Source organism: Scomber scombrus, chromosome 13, assembly GCF_963691925.1.
Source record: "Scomber scombrus chromosome 13, fScoSco1.1, whole genome shotgun sequence".
In the NCBI taxonomy this organism is placed as follows: domain Eukaryota; kingdom Metazoa; phylum Chordata; class Actinopteri; order Scombriformes; family Scombridae; genus Scomber; species Scomber scombrus.
The window spans coordinates 15,512,247-15,530,096 of record NC_084982.1 but is presented as its reverse complement, the minus strand read 5'-3'; the positions used below and the strand labels follow the sequence as shown (position 1 = coordinate 15,530,096).

The 17,850-nt window shown below is 41.2% G+C and overlaps 1 protein-coding gene across 1 annotated transcript in view; it reads left to right on the top strand.

Annotated features, from left to right (window-relative positions):
• The window catches only part of lrp2a (low density lipoprotein receptor-related protein 2a), a 48,022-nt gene that overhangs the window by 13,050 nt on the left and 17,122 nt on the right, over positions 1 to 17,850 (top strand). Inside the window, 35 exon segments of the mRNA XM_062431454.1 lie at positions 167 to 307; positions 518 to 721; positions 1,933 to 2,125; positions 2,770 to 2,895; positions 3,020 to 3,150; positions 3,356 to 3,493; positions 3,586 to 3,867; positions 3,991 to 4,230; positions 4,811 to 4,930; positions 5,416 to 5,532; positions 5,664 to 6,044; positions 6,258 to 6,272; positions 6,665 to 6,913; positions 7,510 to 7,721; positions 7,851 to 8,035; positions 8,151 to 8,379; positions 8,525 to 8,702; positions 8,915 to 9,043; positions 9,898 to 10,064; positions 10,554 to 10,697; positions 10,849 to 10,958; positions 11,317 to 11,494; positions 11,635 to 11,848; positions 11,976 to 12,215; positions 12,404 to 12,592; positions 13,545 to 14,477; positions 14,594 to 14,759; positions 14,841 to 14,999; positions 15,112 to 15,401; positions 15,520 to 15,720; positions 15,975 to 16,001; positions 16,110 to 16,145; positions 16,228 to 16,470; positions 16,578 to 16,703; positions 17,656 to 17,775. Coding sequence (XP_062287438.1) covers positions 167 to 307; positions 518 to 721; positions 1,933 to 2,125; positions 2,770 to 2,895; positions 3,020 to 3,150; positions 3,356 to 3,493; positions 3,586 to 3,867; positions 3,991 to 4,230; positions 4,811 to 4,930; positions 5,416 to 5,532; positions 5,664 to 6,044; positions 6,258 to 6,272; positions 6,665 to 6,913; positions 7,510 to 7,721; positions 7,851 to 8,035; positions 8,151 to 8,379; positions 8,525 to 8,702; positions 8,915 to 9,043; positions 9,898 to 10,064; positions 10,554 to 10,697; positions 10,849 to 10,958; positions 11,317 to 11,494; positions 11,635 to 11,848; positions 11,976 to 12,215; positions 12,404 to 12,592; positions 13,545 to 14,477; positions 14,594 to 14,759; positions 14,841 to 14,999; positions 15,112 to 15,401; positions 15,520 to 15,720; positions 15,975 to 16,001; positions 16,110 to 16,145; positions 16,228 to 16,470; positions 16,578 to 16,703; positions 17,656 to 17,775 — 6,813 coding nt within the window.

Below are 17,850 nucleotides of genomic sequence, written 5' to 3'. Positions count from 1 at the left end.
ATGCTGATTTTCCCCTACTTTTCAGCCATGTAACTGCTAGTGTTTGTAAAGGTTGAGCTATAAATAGTCATAGATGAAGAAGATCAGAATCTGTTATTGATCTCATATAAGTTTTAATAGTTAGTGGAACTGTTTGTGCAACTTTTGTTTTTTTCTTCTTCTCCAGTGCCAAATCCTTGCAGTGTAGACAGAGGTGGATGTGATCAGATCTGTGTTTTGAGTCACAGGAGTGACAATGGAGGACTGGGTTACCGCTGCAAATGTCGCATGGGCTATGACTTACATCCTGATGGCAAGCGATGTTTGGGTAAGAGAACATAATAGATCTTAATGTGTGTCTTGTGTAAACTTATACTGAATTTAATGGTGTAGCCCAAACTCACATGTGCAGCGACCACCAGTATGTCATTCAACCCTGTCTTTTGTGCTGATATTGTTTGATGTTATAGTGAGATTGAATATCTTTGCCACTAATGTGTATCTTGTGTTTTATGGTCTTCTGATGTCCTATCTTCAGCTGTGAGGCAGTTTCTGCTGTTCTCTAGCCAACTGGCCGTGAGAGGGATCCCCTTTAACCTCTCTACTCAGGAAGACATCATCCTGCCTGTCACTGGATCACCATCCTACTTTGTCGGAGTGGATTTTAGCGCTGAGGACGATGCTATCTTCTTCTCCGACACATCCAAAGATATTATCTATAAGCAGAAAGTGGACGGGACTGGTGGGTATTTTGTCTGTTTCTGTAGCTGAACTGTTTAAAATGCCCTTATTACTTTACATATGCAGAGCATAACAATAATAATATTGTAATAATATTAGGAATAAGAAAGATATGAGCCCCATTTCCACCAAATGTTCCAACTACTTAGAACCCAGAGGAACTAATTTCAGGGACATAATTTTGAAGTCCTTGTAGTGTAATTCTCTGTGTCTCCACCACATCTGGGGAACCATGTAGATTATGCAAATTAGACCCATGAGGAATTTAAAAGAGTGTGTCACCATAGTATAATATAATTATATATTTAAAAAAAAAAAAGTATAAATAATAAAGTGCGCTGGGAAGCCAAAAACAATGCATCACTTTCCCTGCTGTAACGTTAACAAAAAGAGAAATTTCCCCCCCTGTTCCTAAACTGGTCCTTAATTGATTTCTACTTGTTTTATGAGTGAAGCAGTACACAAGTTGAAGCAGCCACGTCGTGTGTGTCTGACCAATCAGTGACAGTCATCCCTACAAACCCCGCTGCCAAAGTTCCTGTACTTTTAGAAAGGACTATCCCCCGAGCAGGGACTTTTTAGATCGTAAACAATCTCCCTGGTCCCTCCGGTGGAAACGTAGGTAGAGGAACTGAGTTCGTCAATAGGTTGTTAATACCTGGGGAAAGTTCCTGCGATCGAAACGTGGCTATGCTGTGAAGTATGAAAACATATCAACAGCTAATATGTTTCAGTGTTTTTCACTGTGCTTACATCCTTGGATAATGTCTTTCCTAGCAGAGAGCTCTACCATGTGATCTGGCCAGGCTTATACAGGGAGTTAAGGGGGTGCCTGATGGGGCCGACTGGTACTACGGGGGAGGGAATGGACAGTGGAAAACAGATCCTATGATCAACTAAAATTTCGAACTAATGAACTGAGAATGAGTAGGACAGACGAATAAAGAATCTTTAACAAAGCAGTTTTAATATGTAGCTTTTAACCTATTACCCAAGCAGTGGAAGTAGTTACAAATGTGATAATCCAAGTGAAGTCACACCACACAATATAAAGACGCCGCTGCTCTGATCACAGATGTTGTTTTTGGAGCAGCTTTAGTTTTTACTGTCAGGTCCACATGGGGAAAATGCAAGCTGACAGCCTATTTATTTAAATGTGTTCCTCTTTCATCTCTGTGTTAAACAGTGGTCTGACTTCTTTGATCTGCACAGGCAGGGAGGCACTGGCAGCCAATAGAGTGGATGGAGTGGAGGACCTGGCTTACGACTGGATTTCAAAAAACCTCTACTGGACTGACCCACGATATAGGAGCATATCTGTCATGAAGCTAGCTGATAAGTCCAGGAGGGCTATCATACAAAACCTCAACAACCCGAGGGCCATCGTGGTGCATCCTCTCATGGGGTAAATCAAGATAAGCAGATAATGAAGGGTCAACTATAAAACTGCACTTTTTGGGTAAACAGGGATACAGATACCCTGTATCATGGTGCTGCCCCAATTTATCTGAACTACAGAAGTTCCTGTTTATTGAATGCTATGCATTGATTATACATTTAGCAGTAAAATGTATATTTACTATTATTTAAAGCACTTAAAAGTATTCAAGAGTTATTTATTATTTAGATGTTGATAATATGAATAAGGTATTTGGAACTTCCTTTGTTGTAAGGATAGTGAAGCTTTTACAGAAGTAAGCATGCAAGTCGGGTTTCACACCTTAAGAGGTGGTTACCCATTTCCTCAAATTAAGCCCCCACCTGATAAAAGGAATCCTTATTTAGCACAAGCTGTTATTTCCAATTGCCTCAAAGTCATAAGGCCTCTGTGTCCAACAGCAGAGATTAGTTCAGCGTGAAGGGCAGTATTGTAGTGAACACTAAGAGGTGGGCTTAAAAAGAAATCTCTATAATATTCGAGTATCCCAAATATTATTGTTATTATTATTATCGTTGTTATTATTGTTATTTTAAAATATATATTTTTGTTACCCAGGTAGACATTATTTATATATTTTTGAATGGAATATGTTTATTTTTCTCTCGCAGGTATATTTTTTGGACGGACTGGTACCGGCCAGCAAAGATTATGAGGGCTTGGGGTGACGGGTCACATGCCCTTTCTATTGTAAACACTACTCTTGGCTGGCCAAATGGCCTAGCTATTGACTGGAGGTGAGCCAAATGTCCTACAGCCACACATACATAGAATTTACAAGATGTCAGTGATTTAAGATTAGCAGTAATAATGTAACTGTGTTTATTTTAAACTCTTGCCTCTGCTTTGATTTCCACCCAGTTCAATGCGTCTGTATTGGGTGGATGCTTTCTTTGACAAAATTGAGCACAGTAATTTTGATGGACAGAACAGACTTTCCTTGGATCGCATAACCCAGATCTCCCATCCATTTGGCCTTACCATTTTTGAAGGTAATAAGTCCTCGCATAAACAACTGCTTCCCTATAAAGTACAAGAAAAAAAAATGTTTTGATCTGAATTAAGATGGAGTTAAATTCACAGGCATTCACTTGAACTGCCGTTTGTCATTCATGTCAAAAAAGCAATTACTGTTACCAGGATCTGATGAAAGATGAAGCAAGTGAGTTTATGCTCTGTTGCTCTTGTCCCGTGAAGGCTATGCATATTTCACTGACTGGCGCCTGGGTGGCATTGTACGTGTGCGTAAGACTGATGGTGGGGAGATGGTCATTATCAGAAGAGGAATCAGCCATATCATGCATGTCAAGTCTTTCAACTCCAACTCTCAGATTGGTGAGTAGCTTTATTCACAACTCTTCCTACTCCACTATTCATTTGACTTCTCAGTCTTATTTCTCGTAGTTACACTCCACTCCCCTTCTTAGGTTCCAACCACTGCAACAGACCGACAAATCCTAATGGAGACTGTAGCCACTTCTGCTTCCCAGCCCCGAGCTCGCAGAGGGTGTGTGGCTGTCCGTATGGCATGAAGCTGTCGCCCAACCAGCAGACGTGTGTGGAGGACCCTTCCAATGAGCCCCCCACACTGCAGTGCGGAGCCAACTCCTTCTCCTGTGGCAACGGCAAATGTGTCCCAAACAGCTACAGATGCGATGGTGTTGACGATTGCCATGACAACAGCGATGAAGTCAACTGTGGAATTAACAGTAAAGCTTTCTTTTTTGTAAATCTAGTTTATTATACTGGCTAGGCTTGACCAGAGTGCCTCTGAGTTTTTTGTTCAGTTCAGTATTCTAATGTTTAATCAAGATCACCATCTCTTTTTTCAGACAACACTTGTTCCCCCTCTGCATTCACCTGTGCCAATCAGCGTTGTGTGCCTGCAGGATGGCGCTGTGATGGGCACAATGACTGTTTTGACAACAGTGATGAGTACAATTGCCCTACACAGGTGCCTGGAACGTGCCCTGCCAATCAGTTTACCTGTGCCAACCACCGCTGCATCCCACATACCTGGCGTTGTGACACTGATAATGACTGTGGAGACAGTTCAGATGAAGCTGATTGCCGTGAGTATCCCCACAGGAGTTATCACTTTAAAGTTAGGAGGTTTTGCCTAAAGAATTTGTTCATTTGTTCATTCTAAACAGAAAGAAAAGGGGTAAACAATTTATTATATTTACAAAAAAGGACTTCAAATAAGTTGACATGCACATCATTAATGTATGATGAGTTTGTTTAATATGCCATGAAGTATTTTTAAGGCACAGTTTTTGATTAATCATATATGCAACTAAAAGGCTTTAAATTACAAATAAAGTGTTTAAAAAAATTCCCCAATATATATAATTACTAAAATATTGGCTAGACTTTAGTTTAAATTAGGAATAAATGTACATATAGGAGGCTCGCTTACAGGAAAATGGGGTTACTCTAAAAACTACAATGTATGTCTGAACTGTACTGACGGTACTGTGGACACAGTGCAACAGAGTTGCCATTTATCAGCTTCTCACTGAAGCAGTGTTTTATTCTTCAAAAAATGTCAATGATTTTAGACTAAGACTTGTACAGTTTGTTTTTATTAGCCCAAAAAAGTTTGGAGTTTAGTTCACAGGCTCATTGTTATCTAACAATGTGTGTTGACAGATCTCAGTAGCACATGCTATCCAGGCCAGTTTCAGTGTCCAGACCACCGTTGCATAGACCCCAACTATGTCTGTGATGGGGACAGGGACTGTGTGGACGGAGCAGATGAGCAGGGATGTGGTGAGTGTCTTTCTGGATAACACTTTTCCCTGGAAACATAGACATTATAAGTACTTGTGTAGTGTGGTTAACAGTTGAAAAAAAATCTTGTATTCATAAAAGTATCAAAATCTGTTGAGATTGGTGACCTTAATATCAGGTTTCATGCCCATGTAGATTTTCCTATTACTTAACTGTAAACTAGATCCAGCCTAGCCTATTATTGTGAGAGGCAGCGGGTCAGAGATCTCCAAATAAGGAATGAATAAATTCCGTCAGTCATTCCTGCATTCATTCATGCATTCAGTGACACAAGTATTTTTACCAGCTAAATTTTTGCTTGAAAAGTTGTAGATGTCAATTGAAAGCTCTGTGAAATACAACAAGTATTTGTTAAGCTTCTTTGTCTATGATCTCATTACTTGTGTTGCACAACAGTTGAGCTTAACATACATACACAATAACAGAAATATTGAAGCTTTAACATACTCAACTGGATTTTTCAGTCTACAACTGCACTGTGAATGAGTTCAAGTGCTCCAGTGGTCACCAATGTATCAACTCATACTACCGATGTGATGGAGTCTTTGATTGCAGTGATCGCTCAGATGAGCAAGGGTGTCGTAAGTATCTAATTACTTCCATTGGTCATAGGTATATTACTGAAACACAACACAGTCTTCCATGACATTGTACAAGTTTGCTAATATAAAATGGTGTTATTTTGGCGGTGGTATCTCCTAATCTATCTCAGCTACCAGGCCTCCAGGGATGTGCCATCATGAGACCGAGTTCCAGTGCCAGTCAGACGGGAGCTGTGTCCCATCTACCTGGGAATGTGATGGTCATCCAGACTGTGAGGATGGCAGTGACGAACACCACGCCTGCCCACCTCACACCTGCCCCTCCACACTCTTCCGCTGTAACAATGGAAACTGTGTGTTACGCAGTTGGATTTGTGATGGGGACAACGACTGCAGGGACATGAGTGATGAACAAGATTGTCCCACGCCACCTTTCCTATGTCCAAGCTGGCAGTGGCAGTGTCCTGGCCACAGTCTGTGCATCAACCTCACCACTGTGTGTGACAACACCCCTGACTGCCCCAATGGTGCTGACGAGTCTCCACTCTGCAGTAAGTCTGTTCTCTGCTTTTTTAATCTTTATCAACCTGGAACACGTTCCTTATCTATCACAAAGGAAGGGCATAATTTCACAAAAAACATGTTGAATGATATCTGTTTGTCTGTGGATTCTTTTGTTAAAATCATGCATGTGTATGATTTGACCTGTATTAACCTGAAAATGATCTTTGATTTTCCTTTCTTGCCTTTCTCAAAACTTTCAGATGAGCCTTTGCCAGGTAGGAACAAACTCTCAATCATCGGTAGAAATTCTGAAAATAGACTTGATTCATTTTCAATAAACATAGTATCTTCATTAATTATTTTAATATCCATTCATTCGTTCAAAACTTAATCAAAGGAAAATTTGGTTGTTAGTAAAGCGTGGTAAATGTAGCTATGATGTGCCACAAACATAGATAAAAAATAGTTGTGACTCAGAGTAGCAACTCTAAAGACAAACAAGTAGTGGATGCTTTGTTGTTCATCAGTTAAACATTAGAGAATGCATATACATGGCATAATTTATTATTAGATTACTTATTTTGTTGTAAAAGTTATAATTTACTTGATTTAATTTATCATTTACTTTTGTTGGTCTTGATTTTCTCTTTTCCTGCTTCCAACTCAGATCAAGAAAGCTGTTCTGACAACAATGCTGGCTGCACCCACGGTTGTATCCAAGGCCCCTTTGGGGCTCAGTGCACATGCCCTGTGGGTTATCAACTGAGTAATGACTCCAAAACCTGTGAAGATATAGATGAATGCAATCCCCCTGGACTATGTAGCCAGCACTGCTTTAATGATAGAGGCTCTTTCCGCTGCCACTGCCAGGATGGTTACACCTTAGAAGCAGACCAACGTACCTGCAAAGCCTCAGGTGAGGAGGGAAATATTCCTTGAACCTCTTTGAAACAACACTGTTGCCCTTATTAATTACACCTTACGAATTAATAATGCTGTGAAAAGGGGAATACAATAACTCAAACAGGGATTTTGATGTCTTGACAACTTGCCTTTACAGCACATATCTCAGCTTTCTTCACTCTGCTGGCAGGTGGGCAGGAATGAACTATGATAAAGAGGGAGTTCGGCCCCCACACTGCGAGACTGACACACTGTCTTTCTTCTCCCTTGTCTCTCCTTGCTCCTCTGATTTCTTTAGATAAGACAAATAACATATATGTCACTCATTGGTCATCACTGGTGTAATTAGGACATAATCACCAACAAAGGGCTGTTTATGGGGTACGTGCCTGACATGAGCTCCTCTTCCACACAGATAACCCGCTGAAAGGCTCTGCAATACAATAGCTCATTATTTGGACAAAAGTGCATTCCCTAAGGATTGTCATTTGAGTAGGGTCTATTTAACAGTCCTGTTGTATAGTTTTGAAAGACATGCAAAGGCTGATAAGTGCTCTTATTAGCATGAGAATGAGAAATAAGTAATAGAGATTTGATGTCTGTTTACAGATTCTCGTCAGGCATTCTTGTTAGTGGCCAGTCGTAATCAGATAGTGCAAGATGACATAACAACTCAGCCCAACGTGGTCCGCTCACTGATCCGGGATGGACGCAATATTGTGGCCCTTGATTTTGATTCAGTCACTGACCATGTGTACTGGTCTGACACAAGCCAGGACAGAATCTGGAGTGCACACAAAAATGGCAGTGATCGAACTGTGGTGAGTTTGGTTTGTTTCTTTTTGTCACCACACACATATTGCTATGAAAATTTGTATTCATTTATATGTTTATTTCCTTCCTTGTCACCAGTAAACATATTTAACTAAGATTAAGTCTCTTGTGGACAGATATTTGACAGTGGAGTGACCGTGACAGAGAGCCTTGCTGTGGACTGGGTTGGCAGGAACCTGTACTGGACTGACTACGTACTGGAGACAATTGAAGTCTCCAAACTGGATGGCACCCACCGCACTGTGTTAGTCAGTGAAAATGTCACTAACCCTCGGGCCCTGGTTCTGGACCCAAGGGACAGGTCAGAGAGATAATTTTTTGTTAGACCTACTGCGTGTGTCTTGTAATACATGTTGTGGTCTCTGCGTGTCATTGTCTAAGCAGTTGATGGTAAAAGATGAACATTTGTTTTGCAGTGCTCACCTGATGTTTTGGACTGACTGGGGGAGGAACCCCCGCATTGAGAGGGCCAGTATGGATGGGAAATTGCGGACTGTTATCATAAGCAGCAAACTGTACTGGCCCAATGGTCTTACTCTAGACTATCCAAACAATTTGTTGTACTTTGCTGATGCCTATTTGGATTTCATTGACTACTGCGATTATAATGGCAACAACAGGAAGCAAGTTCTGGCCAGTGACCTGGTGAGTGTATGAGAAGGCAGACTTTATTCTGAATTATATTATTAATGTGATTAAGCACATCTGAAAGTGAACAGAACACAAACCATTTTCTTTTGAATAGCATGTGTAAGACACTTTTTTTTCTTTTGCTACTCTCTATGAAAAGGTACTGCAACATCCCCACGCAATTACCATTTTTGAGGATTTTGTGTATTGGACCGACAGATACATCAACCGCGTGATGCGAGCCCATAAGTGGCATGGGGAGAACCAGACAGTGATGCTGTTCAACCTCCCTCAGCCCATGGGTCTGGTGGCAGTACACCCAGCCAGGCAGCCGACAGGTATGGCAAAGATAAGCTGAATTGTTTTGGGTATTCTTGTATATCAATGATGTGGTGCCGATATGCAGAAGGTCCACTGATTTGTAATTACTTTTCAGAATAATCCTTATGAACTTGTGAAATGTTTGCTTTTTTGCTTTGCTAATTCTAGTCTATTGTGTGTGTGTATGCACTTCTCTGCACTTGTGCGTGTGTGATTTTACAACTTGTAGGTGAAAATCACTGCTCCAGGAGCCCCTGTACTCATATCTGCCTGCTTTCGGCTGTGGGACCAAGGCACTACTCGTGTGCCTGCCCCTCAGGCTGGACACTGGCAGCAGACCAAATCACCTGCACCAGAGGTATGCATCCTGCCAAATGGAGGAAAACACTCATCACTCTGTTTGATGAAAAAGGAAGTTGGGTCAGATGCAGCTGATAAGTTGATATACTCATAAGGCATTTGTCTTAGCTGTGGTTATTGTTGTAAAAGAGCAAACTTGTCATTGCAAAAATGAGGGCTCTTGCACACTTTGTTTGCAGGCATCTCAGTGTTGGTAAGAGGAGAAATCTTTGAAAATGCTAAACATGTCTGATAAATCAATCCAAGTACTTTTCAACAGTCTTCCATTTAGATTCGCTTGTAAACTGCTGTTCCAGTCATAAATATTGAGAATCATATAAGCATGTCTTTCAAGGTCTTAAGAAGACAAGGGACCTTTAATTCACAGTCCAAAGGGTCCCCCTTAGGTCTACAGCTTAACTCATCTCAAGTTTCAGCCAAGCAGAACACAGTCTCCCCCTGAGGCCAACGATTATCCAAGAATGAAAATGCCCCACAACCATTCATCGATTCTAATCTGTGATGACGAAGCAAATCAGATTGTGGAACAAACTTTCACCAGGCAATCCTCTTTATAGATAAAGGCCTGCTAGTTTAGGATGCCTAATTTGCACCACATATTATACACTGAAAGCGACTCTAACGTTTGGATTACCATGGTCTAAATCTACATTTAGGAAGTATGCTTTTCTAGCTCTGTTTCAGATTTGTTTATGATCAATTCTACAGAAAAAATAAAGAATATTAGTTCAGGAGTTGGATTATTGTGTCAAGAAAAGACTAAATGATGTAACTTGTGTTTTATGTTTGTAATTGTATTTTTTTTTAAACACGTTTATTAATTGCCTTTTCAATATCTTTTTTTATTTGTAGTTGAGGATCCATTCCTGGTGGTTGTGAGAGACAGCATTATCTATGGCATTTCCTTGAACGCAGATGACAAGAGTAATGATGCCATGGTCCCTGTTGCTGGGCTTCAGAACGGCTATGATGTTGACTTTGATGACAGTGAACAGATGATCTACTGGGTGGAGCACCCGGTAAGTGACTATCTGGAAATAGTATTCACAGTTCTTTGTCTGTTTTCCCAACATAATACAGTGAACATAGAGAGTACAGAGTTGCATTGTTGCAAGACATACTAGATACATATATTACATGTAACTGCACATGTCAGAGTTTATTTCAGAACTAAGGGGCGGCTGTGGCTCAGGAGGTAGAGCGGTCGTCCACCAATTGGAAGATTGGCGGTTCGAATGGCACCCTGCGTGGTAGCTCCTGCCATCATTGTATGAATGTGTGTGAATGGGGTGAATGAAATGTATTGTAAAGCGCTTTGAGTGGTCGAAAAGACTAGAAAAGGCGCTATATAAGTACAGGCCATTTACCATTTACCATCTAAGTTGTTTACTTACTTATTCTCAAACAGTTTTACTTACTATAAAATCTGAAAAATAAAACACAAGATTGACTCTAGACATCCACATTCAGCAGTGGTCAGGATTAATCTGTCTTCCTTTGTCTCCCAGGGTGAGATCCACAGGGTGAAGTCAGATGGTACTAACAGGACAGAGTTTGCCCCTGCAGCCATTCTGGGCTCCCCTGTTGGCCTGGCTTTGGACTGGATGACAGAGAATTTGTATTACACCAATCCAGCTACACAGTCTATTGAGGTAAAATAAATAATACTTAATCCTGTTGCTCTTTTTTACCGTTATTACTGACTTTAGTATCTTAATGAAACATTTTTTTGTTCTATAATTGAACTTGTAGTAAGAGAACAGGGCACAACAATTACACCTGTTTGTGTTTGTGCTTGGCCAGGTTTTGAAGTTGAGAGGGGAGGTACAGTACCGGAAAACGCTAATCACAAATAACGGCTCTCCAACTGGTGCTGGCAGTCCTGTTGGCATTGCAGTGGACCCAGCACGTGGGTAAGCCCTTTTTAACACAGTCCTGGCACAGTCACTCATCCCCACAGCTACTGAGCTCTAACAGCCTCCTCATTGCCGTCTGCTCTGCCTCTAGAGAGAACTAAACCAGTGTTACGGAATACCGTGCTGCACTCTGAAACCTGAGCAATGTGCAATAAAGTACAATTAAGAAAACAAGAACATTTTTTTCCTAGGTTCTGATAAGGTTAACATTTTGAAATGAAACATTTTCACCAAAAGGTGACATTTTCTTTTTCTTTTGTTGACTATTATGAAGTAATACGCATAGCAAATCATGACTAATTTGCAAATGTTAGAAACACAAATACTGACCCACAATCTTACATATCTTTTTCAGTAAACTGTACTGGACAGACCAAGGAACAGAAAGTGGCATCCCTGCCAAGGTGGCATCTGCAGACATGGATGGCTTAAACCCTGTCACCCTGTTCACCAACAACTTAGATCACATTGAGTTCCTCACTGTGGACATTCAAGAGAACAAGCTCTACTGGGCTGTTACAAGCACTGGCATGGTTGGTCTAGAGATAATTATTTGTTCATTCTATAAAGTTCTGACAAATATAATGTTATATTCACCTTAATGTGAATCTCAGTAATTGAATAAAATACAAATACTGCTTTTGACTGCTTGTCTGGCATTGAATCTTCACAGATTGAGCGTGGTGATCCAGATGGGAGTAACCGCATCACCATAGTGACAGGCCTTTCTCACCCCTGGGGTGTGGCTGTCCATCAAAACTACCTCTACTTCACCGACCGCGACTTTGAGGTCATAGAACGTGTGGATAAGTCCACAGGTGCCAACAAGGTTGTGCTGCGAGACAATGTGTCTGGACTCAGAGTTCTAAAAGTTCATTATCGAGAAAGTGAGTAATGCAAGGAGACATCGTCATCATTATCATCATCAACATCATCAGAAAGAAAAGCTCAGTTCTCATTCACTGTTTTTGGCTTGTTGCTGTTTGTGTCTCTGTATTCTCTTCAAATGCTCAGCCTCTGCAGGTACATCCAATGGCTGCATGGACAACAGGGACGCGTGTGAGCAGCTCTGCCTGCCGCGGCCGCTGGGTTTGTTTACTTGTGCGTGTGCCACAGGTTTTAAACTCAATGCCGACAACAGGACCTGCGTTCCCTACCAGTCTTACGTCGTCATCTCTACTCTGTCTGCTATCAAAGGCTTCAGTCTTGAAGGGGCAGACCACTCTGAGGCCATGGTGCCAGTGGCTGGGAGAGGTCAGTGATTTTGAATACTCTTTGTTGCCTAAATGTTTGTATGTAAATATAATGAGCTTCTAAATGATGACTTAACTCTGTTTAGGTGAAATAATGAAGCTAATAACAGAGTGAAGGAATAACTAAATGTCATATGTTCATATTATGTTTAAATAAAATCATCTAATGAGTGCTTTATGCTCTTTCAGGCCGTAATGCATTACACGTTGATGTGCACATGGCGTCTGGTTTCATCTACTGGTGTGACTTCAGCAGCACTGTGGCAACACAGAATGGGGTCAGACGGATCAAGCCAGATGGCTCAGGATTACGGAGCATAGTAACATCTGGAATCGGACGCAACGGGATACGAGGCATTGCTGTAGACTGGGCTGCAGGTATTCTGAAGTTTTAATTGAGGCATATGATATGTTTAACTATTGTACTTATGACAATTAGTGCAATTAGTGAACATTTTGTCATTACAGCAAACTCAACTGCCATTTTAGTTTTCACTTGCATACCAGCAACACTTCAGAAGAAAATCAAGGTTGCTTATTATTATTGAGATGTTACTTTTGAAATGGAAGTAAATTAAGTTCACTACCATCAAAGCAGCTTATCCTTACATTATAGAATATACGGTAGACAGTTACTTCTGTTGTTTTTTCACTAGTTTCACCAGCAGAAACAGTGTTAATTTTTAATGTTGTAATGGTTTGTTATTCGTCTTAATAACACAACATTAAGAGCATAAATGTCAGTAATTTATTTAGTTAGATAATCACATTATAATCATAAAATCACTTTATTTTTTGTTTCCTTTAGTGCTCTAACTGTTTATCTATATTCTATGTATTTTACCTTGCTGACTCATATTGTCAGTGACTCTGCATCAAACTAATTTTCCCACGACAATTAGGGGATTTATTTTATCTGTCTAAATACACTGATCTTAATCTCTTGATGTAAATCAGAAAACTAAAATAGAGCCTGACTAATCTGAATTTGCTGTGTGATACAGCCTACAGGCAGCAGACTGCCTGGTAGAGTTAAAGTTAAGAAGCTTTCAATCTTGAACAGGTGACAGGAGAGAAGATTTAAGCAGTGAGTTCAGGAAAAACAGAGACAGCAGCAGGCAGGAAAGTAGTTTGCTATCAACTCATTCATAGCTGCATCACTATAAGTGTCGACAAAACAGAAAATCTGTGTTGTATTGATACTGTCATCGATTTCTACTTTCAGTGGGGCTTATGAATTTTAGCAGTTTGTGAATGATGACTCCATGTCCCTGTGACTTGTAATATATGATGCCACTAAAATACTGAGCATACTGAATTCTGTCCTCAGGCAACCTTTATTTCACCAATGCCTTTCTGACTGAGACATATGTGGAAGTGCTTCGCCTGAACACAACTTTCCGCAGGGTGCTGTTGAAGACCCAGGTGGACATGCCACGGCACATTGTAGTGGACCCCAGAAATAGATACTTATTCTGGGCTGACTATGGTCAGCACCCCAAAATTGAACGAGCACTCTTGGACGGAACCAACCGCACAGTTTTAGTGTCATTAGGCATCATAACTCCACGAAGTCTAGCTCTGGACTGGCAAACTGGCTATGTCTACTGGGTAGATGACTCCCTGGATATGATTGCCCGGATCAACCCTCAAGGAGGGGAGACAGAGATAGTCAGGTATGGCAGCCGCTACCCAACTCCTTATGGGATCACAGTGTTTCAGAATAGTATCATTTGGGTGGACAGGAACCTTAAGAAGGTGTTCCAAGCAAGCAAAGAGCCCGGCAGCACAGAGCAGCCTGCTGTCATTAGAGATAACATCAACATGTTAAGGGACATTACTATCTTTGACCAGCATACGCAGCCCACTACTGCTCAGGAGCTAAACTACAACCCCTGTGTTGAGGCCAATGGAGGCTGCGCCCACTTCTGCTTTGCCCTCCCAGGTTCTGGCTCAGGCAACCAAAACAAGAAATGCAGCTGTGCTTTTGGGAATCTTGCAGCAGATAATGAGAACTGTGTGGTGTCAAGGGATGATTATCTCATCTATACTACTGAGAGCACGGTGCGCAGCTTACGCCTTGATCCTGAAGACCACGCACTGCCCTTCCCTGTGGTCAATGTGCCTCGTACCTCAGTGGCACTTGATTTTGACCTCACAGACAGAAGGATCTACTTCACACAAAGCTCAGGTGCAGGAACAAGCAAGATCAGCTATATCAGCCTGTCCTCTCCAACTTCAGCTCCTGTAGTGGTGGCTTCAGGTAAGTTGCACTACAACATAATGTATACTTTAATTTGTTCCTCTTGGAGGTTTCATTTGGCTGTAGGAATCAATACCAGGGAAATTACTGATGTTGTTATCTCTGTGTTTTGTCAGATCTGGGGGCTCCTGATGGCATCGCATATGACTGGATAAATAGAAGGATTTACTACAGTGACTATGTTAACCAGAGCATCAGCTCCATGGCTGTGGATGGCTCTCAGCGGACTATTATTGCCCATGTGACCAGGCCAAGAGCCATAATGTTGGATCCCTGCAGGGGGTAAGACAACAACACAACACACACTCTTTGTTCATTAGATTAAACTGGGCATATAGAGATGATTCCTTCCTTGTTCCACAGGTACATGTACTGGACAGATTGGGGAACCCATGCAAAGATTGAACGTGCTACCTTAGGTGGAAACTTCAGAACAGAGATTGTGAACAGCAGTCTGGTGTGGCCCAACGGACTGACCCTGGACTACGAAGAAGAGAGGCTATACTGGGCAGATGCCAGCTTGTAAGATTTAAAAAAAACAAAACAACTATGGAATTATGCACTTAATTATGTTTCTCACATTGTCTTGTTTCTGTGAATCACTTCTATTATTATTCTTTTGTTCTCTGATCAGACAGAAGATTGAGCGATCCTCTCTCACGGGGGCAAATCGGGAGGTCATCGTCAGCACAGCCATCTACCCCTTTGCTATGAATATGTTTGGGCAGTTCATTTATTGGACTGACTGGAACACGCGCAGCATCTACCGGGCCAACAAACACGATGGTTCTGACCAAAGGGTAATGATTCAGAACCTCCCATCTAGGCCAATGGACATCCATGTTCTGGCCAGCAGAAAGCAGCAGCAGTGTGACAGTCCCTGTCAGCAGTTTAATGGAGGCTGCAGCCACATCTGCACACCAGGTACAGACATATTGTCATATTTGCTTGGTTTTTTTAGCATAATATTACAGAAATAAAAGTGCAGAAATAGAAAAACCTCAGCTAATATAAACTGTTCTGTGTAATCTTGTCTTTTTAGGACCCAATGGAGCTGAGTGCCAGTGTCCATCAGAGGGCCGCTGGTACCTGGCTGACAACAAACATTGTATCCCAGATAATGGGACTCGTTGCCTTCCAGGCCAGTTTACCTGTATGAATGGTCGCTGTATCCGCGCCCAGTGGAAGTGTGATAATGACAACGACTGTGGAGATGGCAGCGATGAATTGGAGAGAGTCTGTGGTAGGGCGTCCTTAAATGCAAAGAGCTTGAATCCGTGATGCTCCTTGTTTGTTTTTTCATGTTTTGTTTTGAACTGAATTAATCTAAAATCTCTCTTAATTTTTCTGTTGTTACAGTGATCCCCTATAAAATCCTTAGTCCTCCTGAATAAGTTAATCAGAACTATCTTTTCTGTGAAATGCACCTTGATCTTTTTACTAATTTTAATGATACTAACAAGTTCTATCTTTCACTGTAACACCTTTCGTTCTTAGGACCAAAGACTGATTTCAACTTTGTGGGTGTGTATTCTTGCCCTTTTTGATTTTTATCTCCATGAACAAGCTCTCAATCCTTGAATAATAACACTAATCAACACTATGTGAATATGTTTATATCTTTGCATGCAGTTCCACAGTTGCTGTCATCCTTTATTGCCTTGTCAGGTAAAATGAGCTTTCATTGTATGTCTGTATCAGCCCCCTTTCTCAGCCAGAGATCTGACATCTGTTTGATTCTGATTGGCAGCCTTCCACACCTGTGAGCCGACCGTGTTTACTTGTGGCAATGGGCGCTGTGTGCCCTACCACTACCGCTGCGACCATTATGATGACTGTGGAGACAACAGTGATGAAGTGGGCTGTCTGTTTAGACCGTGTGACCCCAACACAGAGTTCACATGCAACAATGGGCGCTGTATTGCGAAGGATTATGTTTGCAATGGAATCAACAACTGCTATGACAATGGCACCTCAGATGAGCAAAACTGCCGTGAGTATCCCGAAATTTACTGCAGAAATTAAACAGAATGAAATGATTCCTCACAGCTGTAATTGCTCATATTAAATACTGTATGTTCTCCTTTATGACGATCTCAGCTGAGAGAACCTGCCAGCCAGAACACACAAAGTGCCAGTCAACCAACATTTGCATCCCACGTTCATATCTGTGTGATGGAGACAATGACTGTGGGGATATGAGTGATGAGAGCCCTACACACTGTGGTGAGTTCAGCAGCGGCTCTTAAGTAATCAAGCAATATCACATTTCCTCTGTCTTTGTTTCTTATTTATATTTTCTGTAATTCTGCTAATCGTACAACTTTTCACATGTCGTCATAATCATGAATATAACTTCTTCCCAGCAGAAATTTAGATATGTCACAGCATGAAAAACACAATAATAATAGCTGCATTCCATTTAGGATTATTATTTCCAGGATCCTGGTGTTGTGCATGCTGAGTCACTCTCATGGCTACTGGGAAATTCAAATGGGATTTACCCATCGTGCATGCTATTCCTGTAGTTACATCAGTGCCTTTCCTGCTATGACAATCAAACCACCTGTTGTGAAAAAGGCATATGGTCCAAAATCACTCTGGTATTAACTCTAGACTAGTCTTTATCCTCTACATAACAAACTCTCAATAGTTTACACTTTAGTGAGTAGAAAATTGAGATTTCAGGTATGTGTATTGCATGTATTGCATTGTGAGATCCTTAAAATACTATTAACACAAAGTTTTTGTTCCATTATGAAATAGAGTGAGTAAATTCAACACTGAGAATCCAAACACTCAAATAAAATAGCACAATGTAAATTTGACCCCCCCATAAACAACACAAAAACAATCCTTTGCTAAATTAAAAAAGCTTAAAAATGAAAATCACTTGTGTAAAATACTACAAATCAAACCAAAACCTTACATAGTTTGTATTTAATAATTTTAAATTAACCTACAGTGTTTTGAGTATATGAAATGTTGCAAATCAGGAATTCTAGGAGGAAGTCTGCTCAATCTTGCCAAAACAGTCTTTTAATCTACCAAATATTAAGAGGCCATTAGTCAAGAACAGATTAGTGTTTGCCTCACCACCTCATCAGCATGTCAAGACTCACATATGAACAAGGAAAAAAGAAAAGTGACATCATGCCTTTCTTCATCCTCTACATAGCTGCATCCACATGTTCCCAGACTGAGTTCCGTTGCTCCAGCGGCCGCTGCATCCCCGCCCACTGGTACTGTGATGGAGGGGCTGATTGTGCCGACGGCTCTGACGAACCTCTCTCCTGCAGTGAGTGTCGCACAACTCTCTCACCCTCAGAACGGGCCTGCTGGCTTTGTGTGTCTGGGCCTCCCCCCATTATCA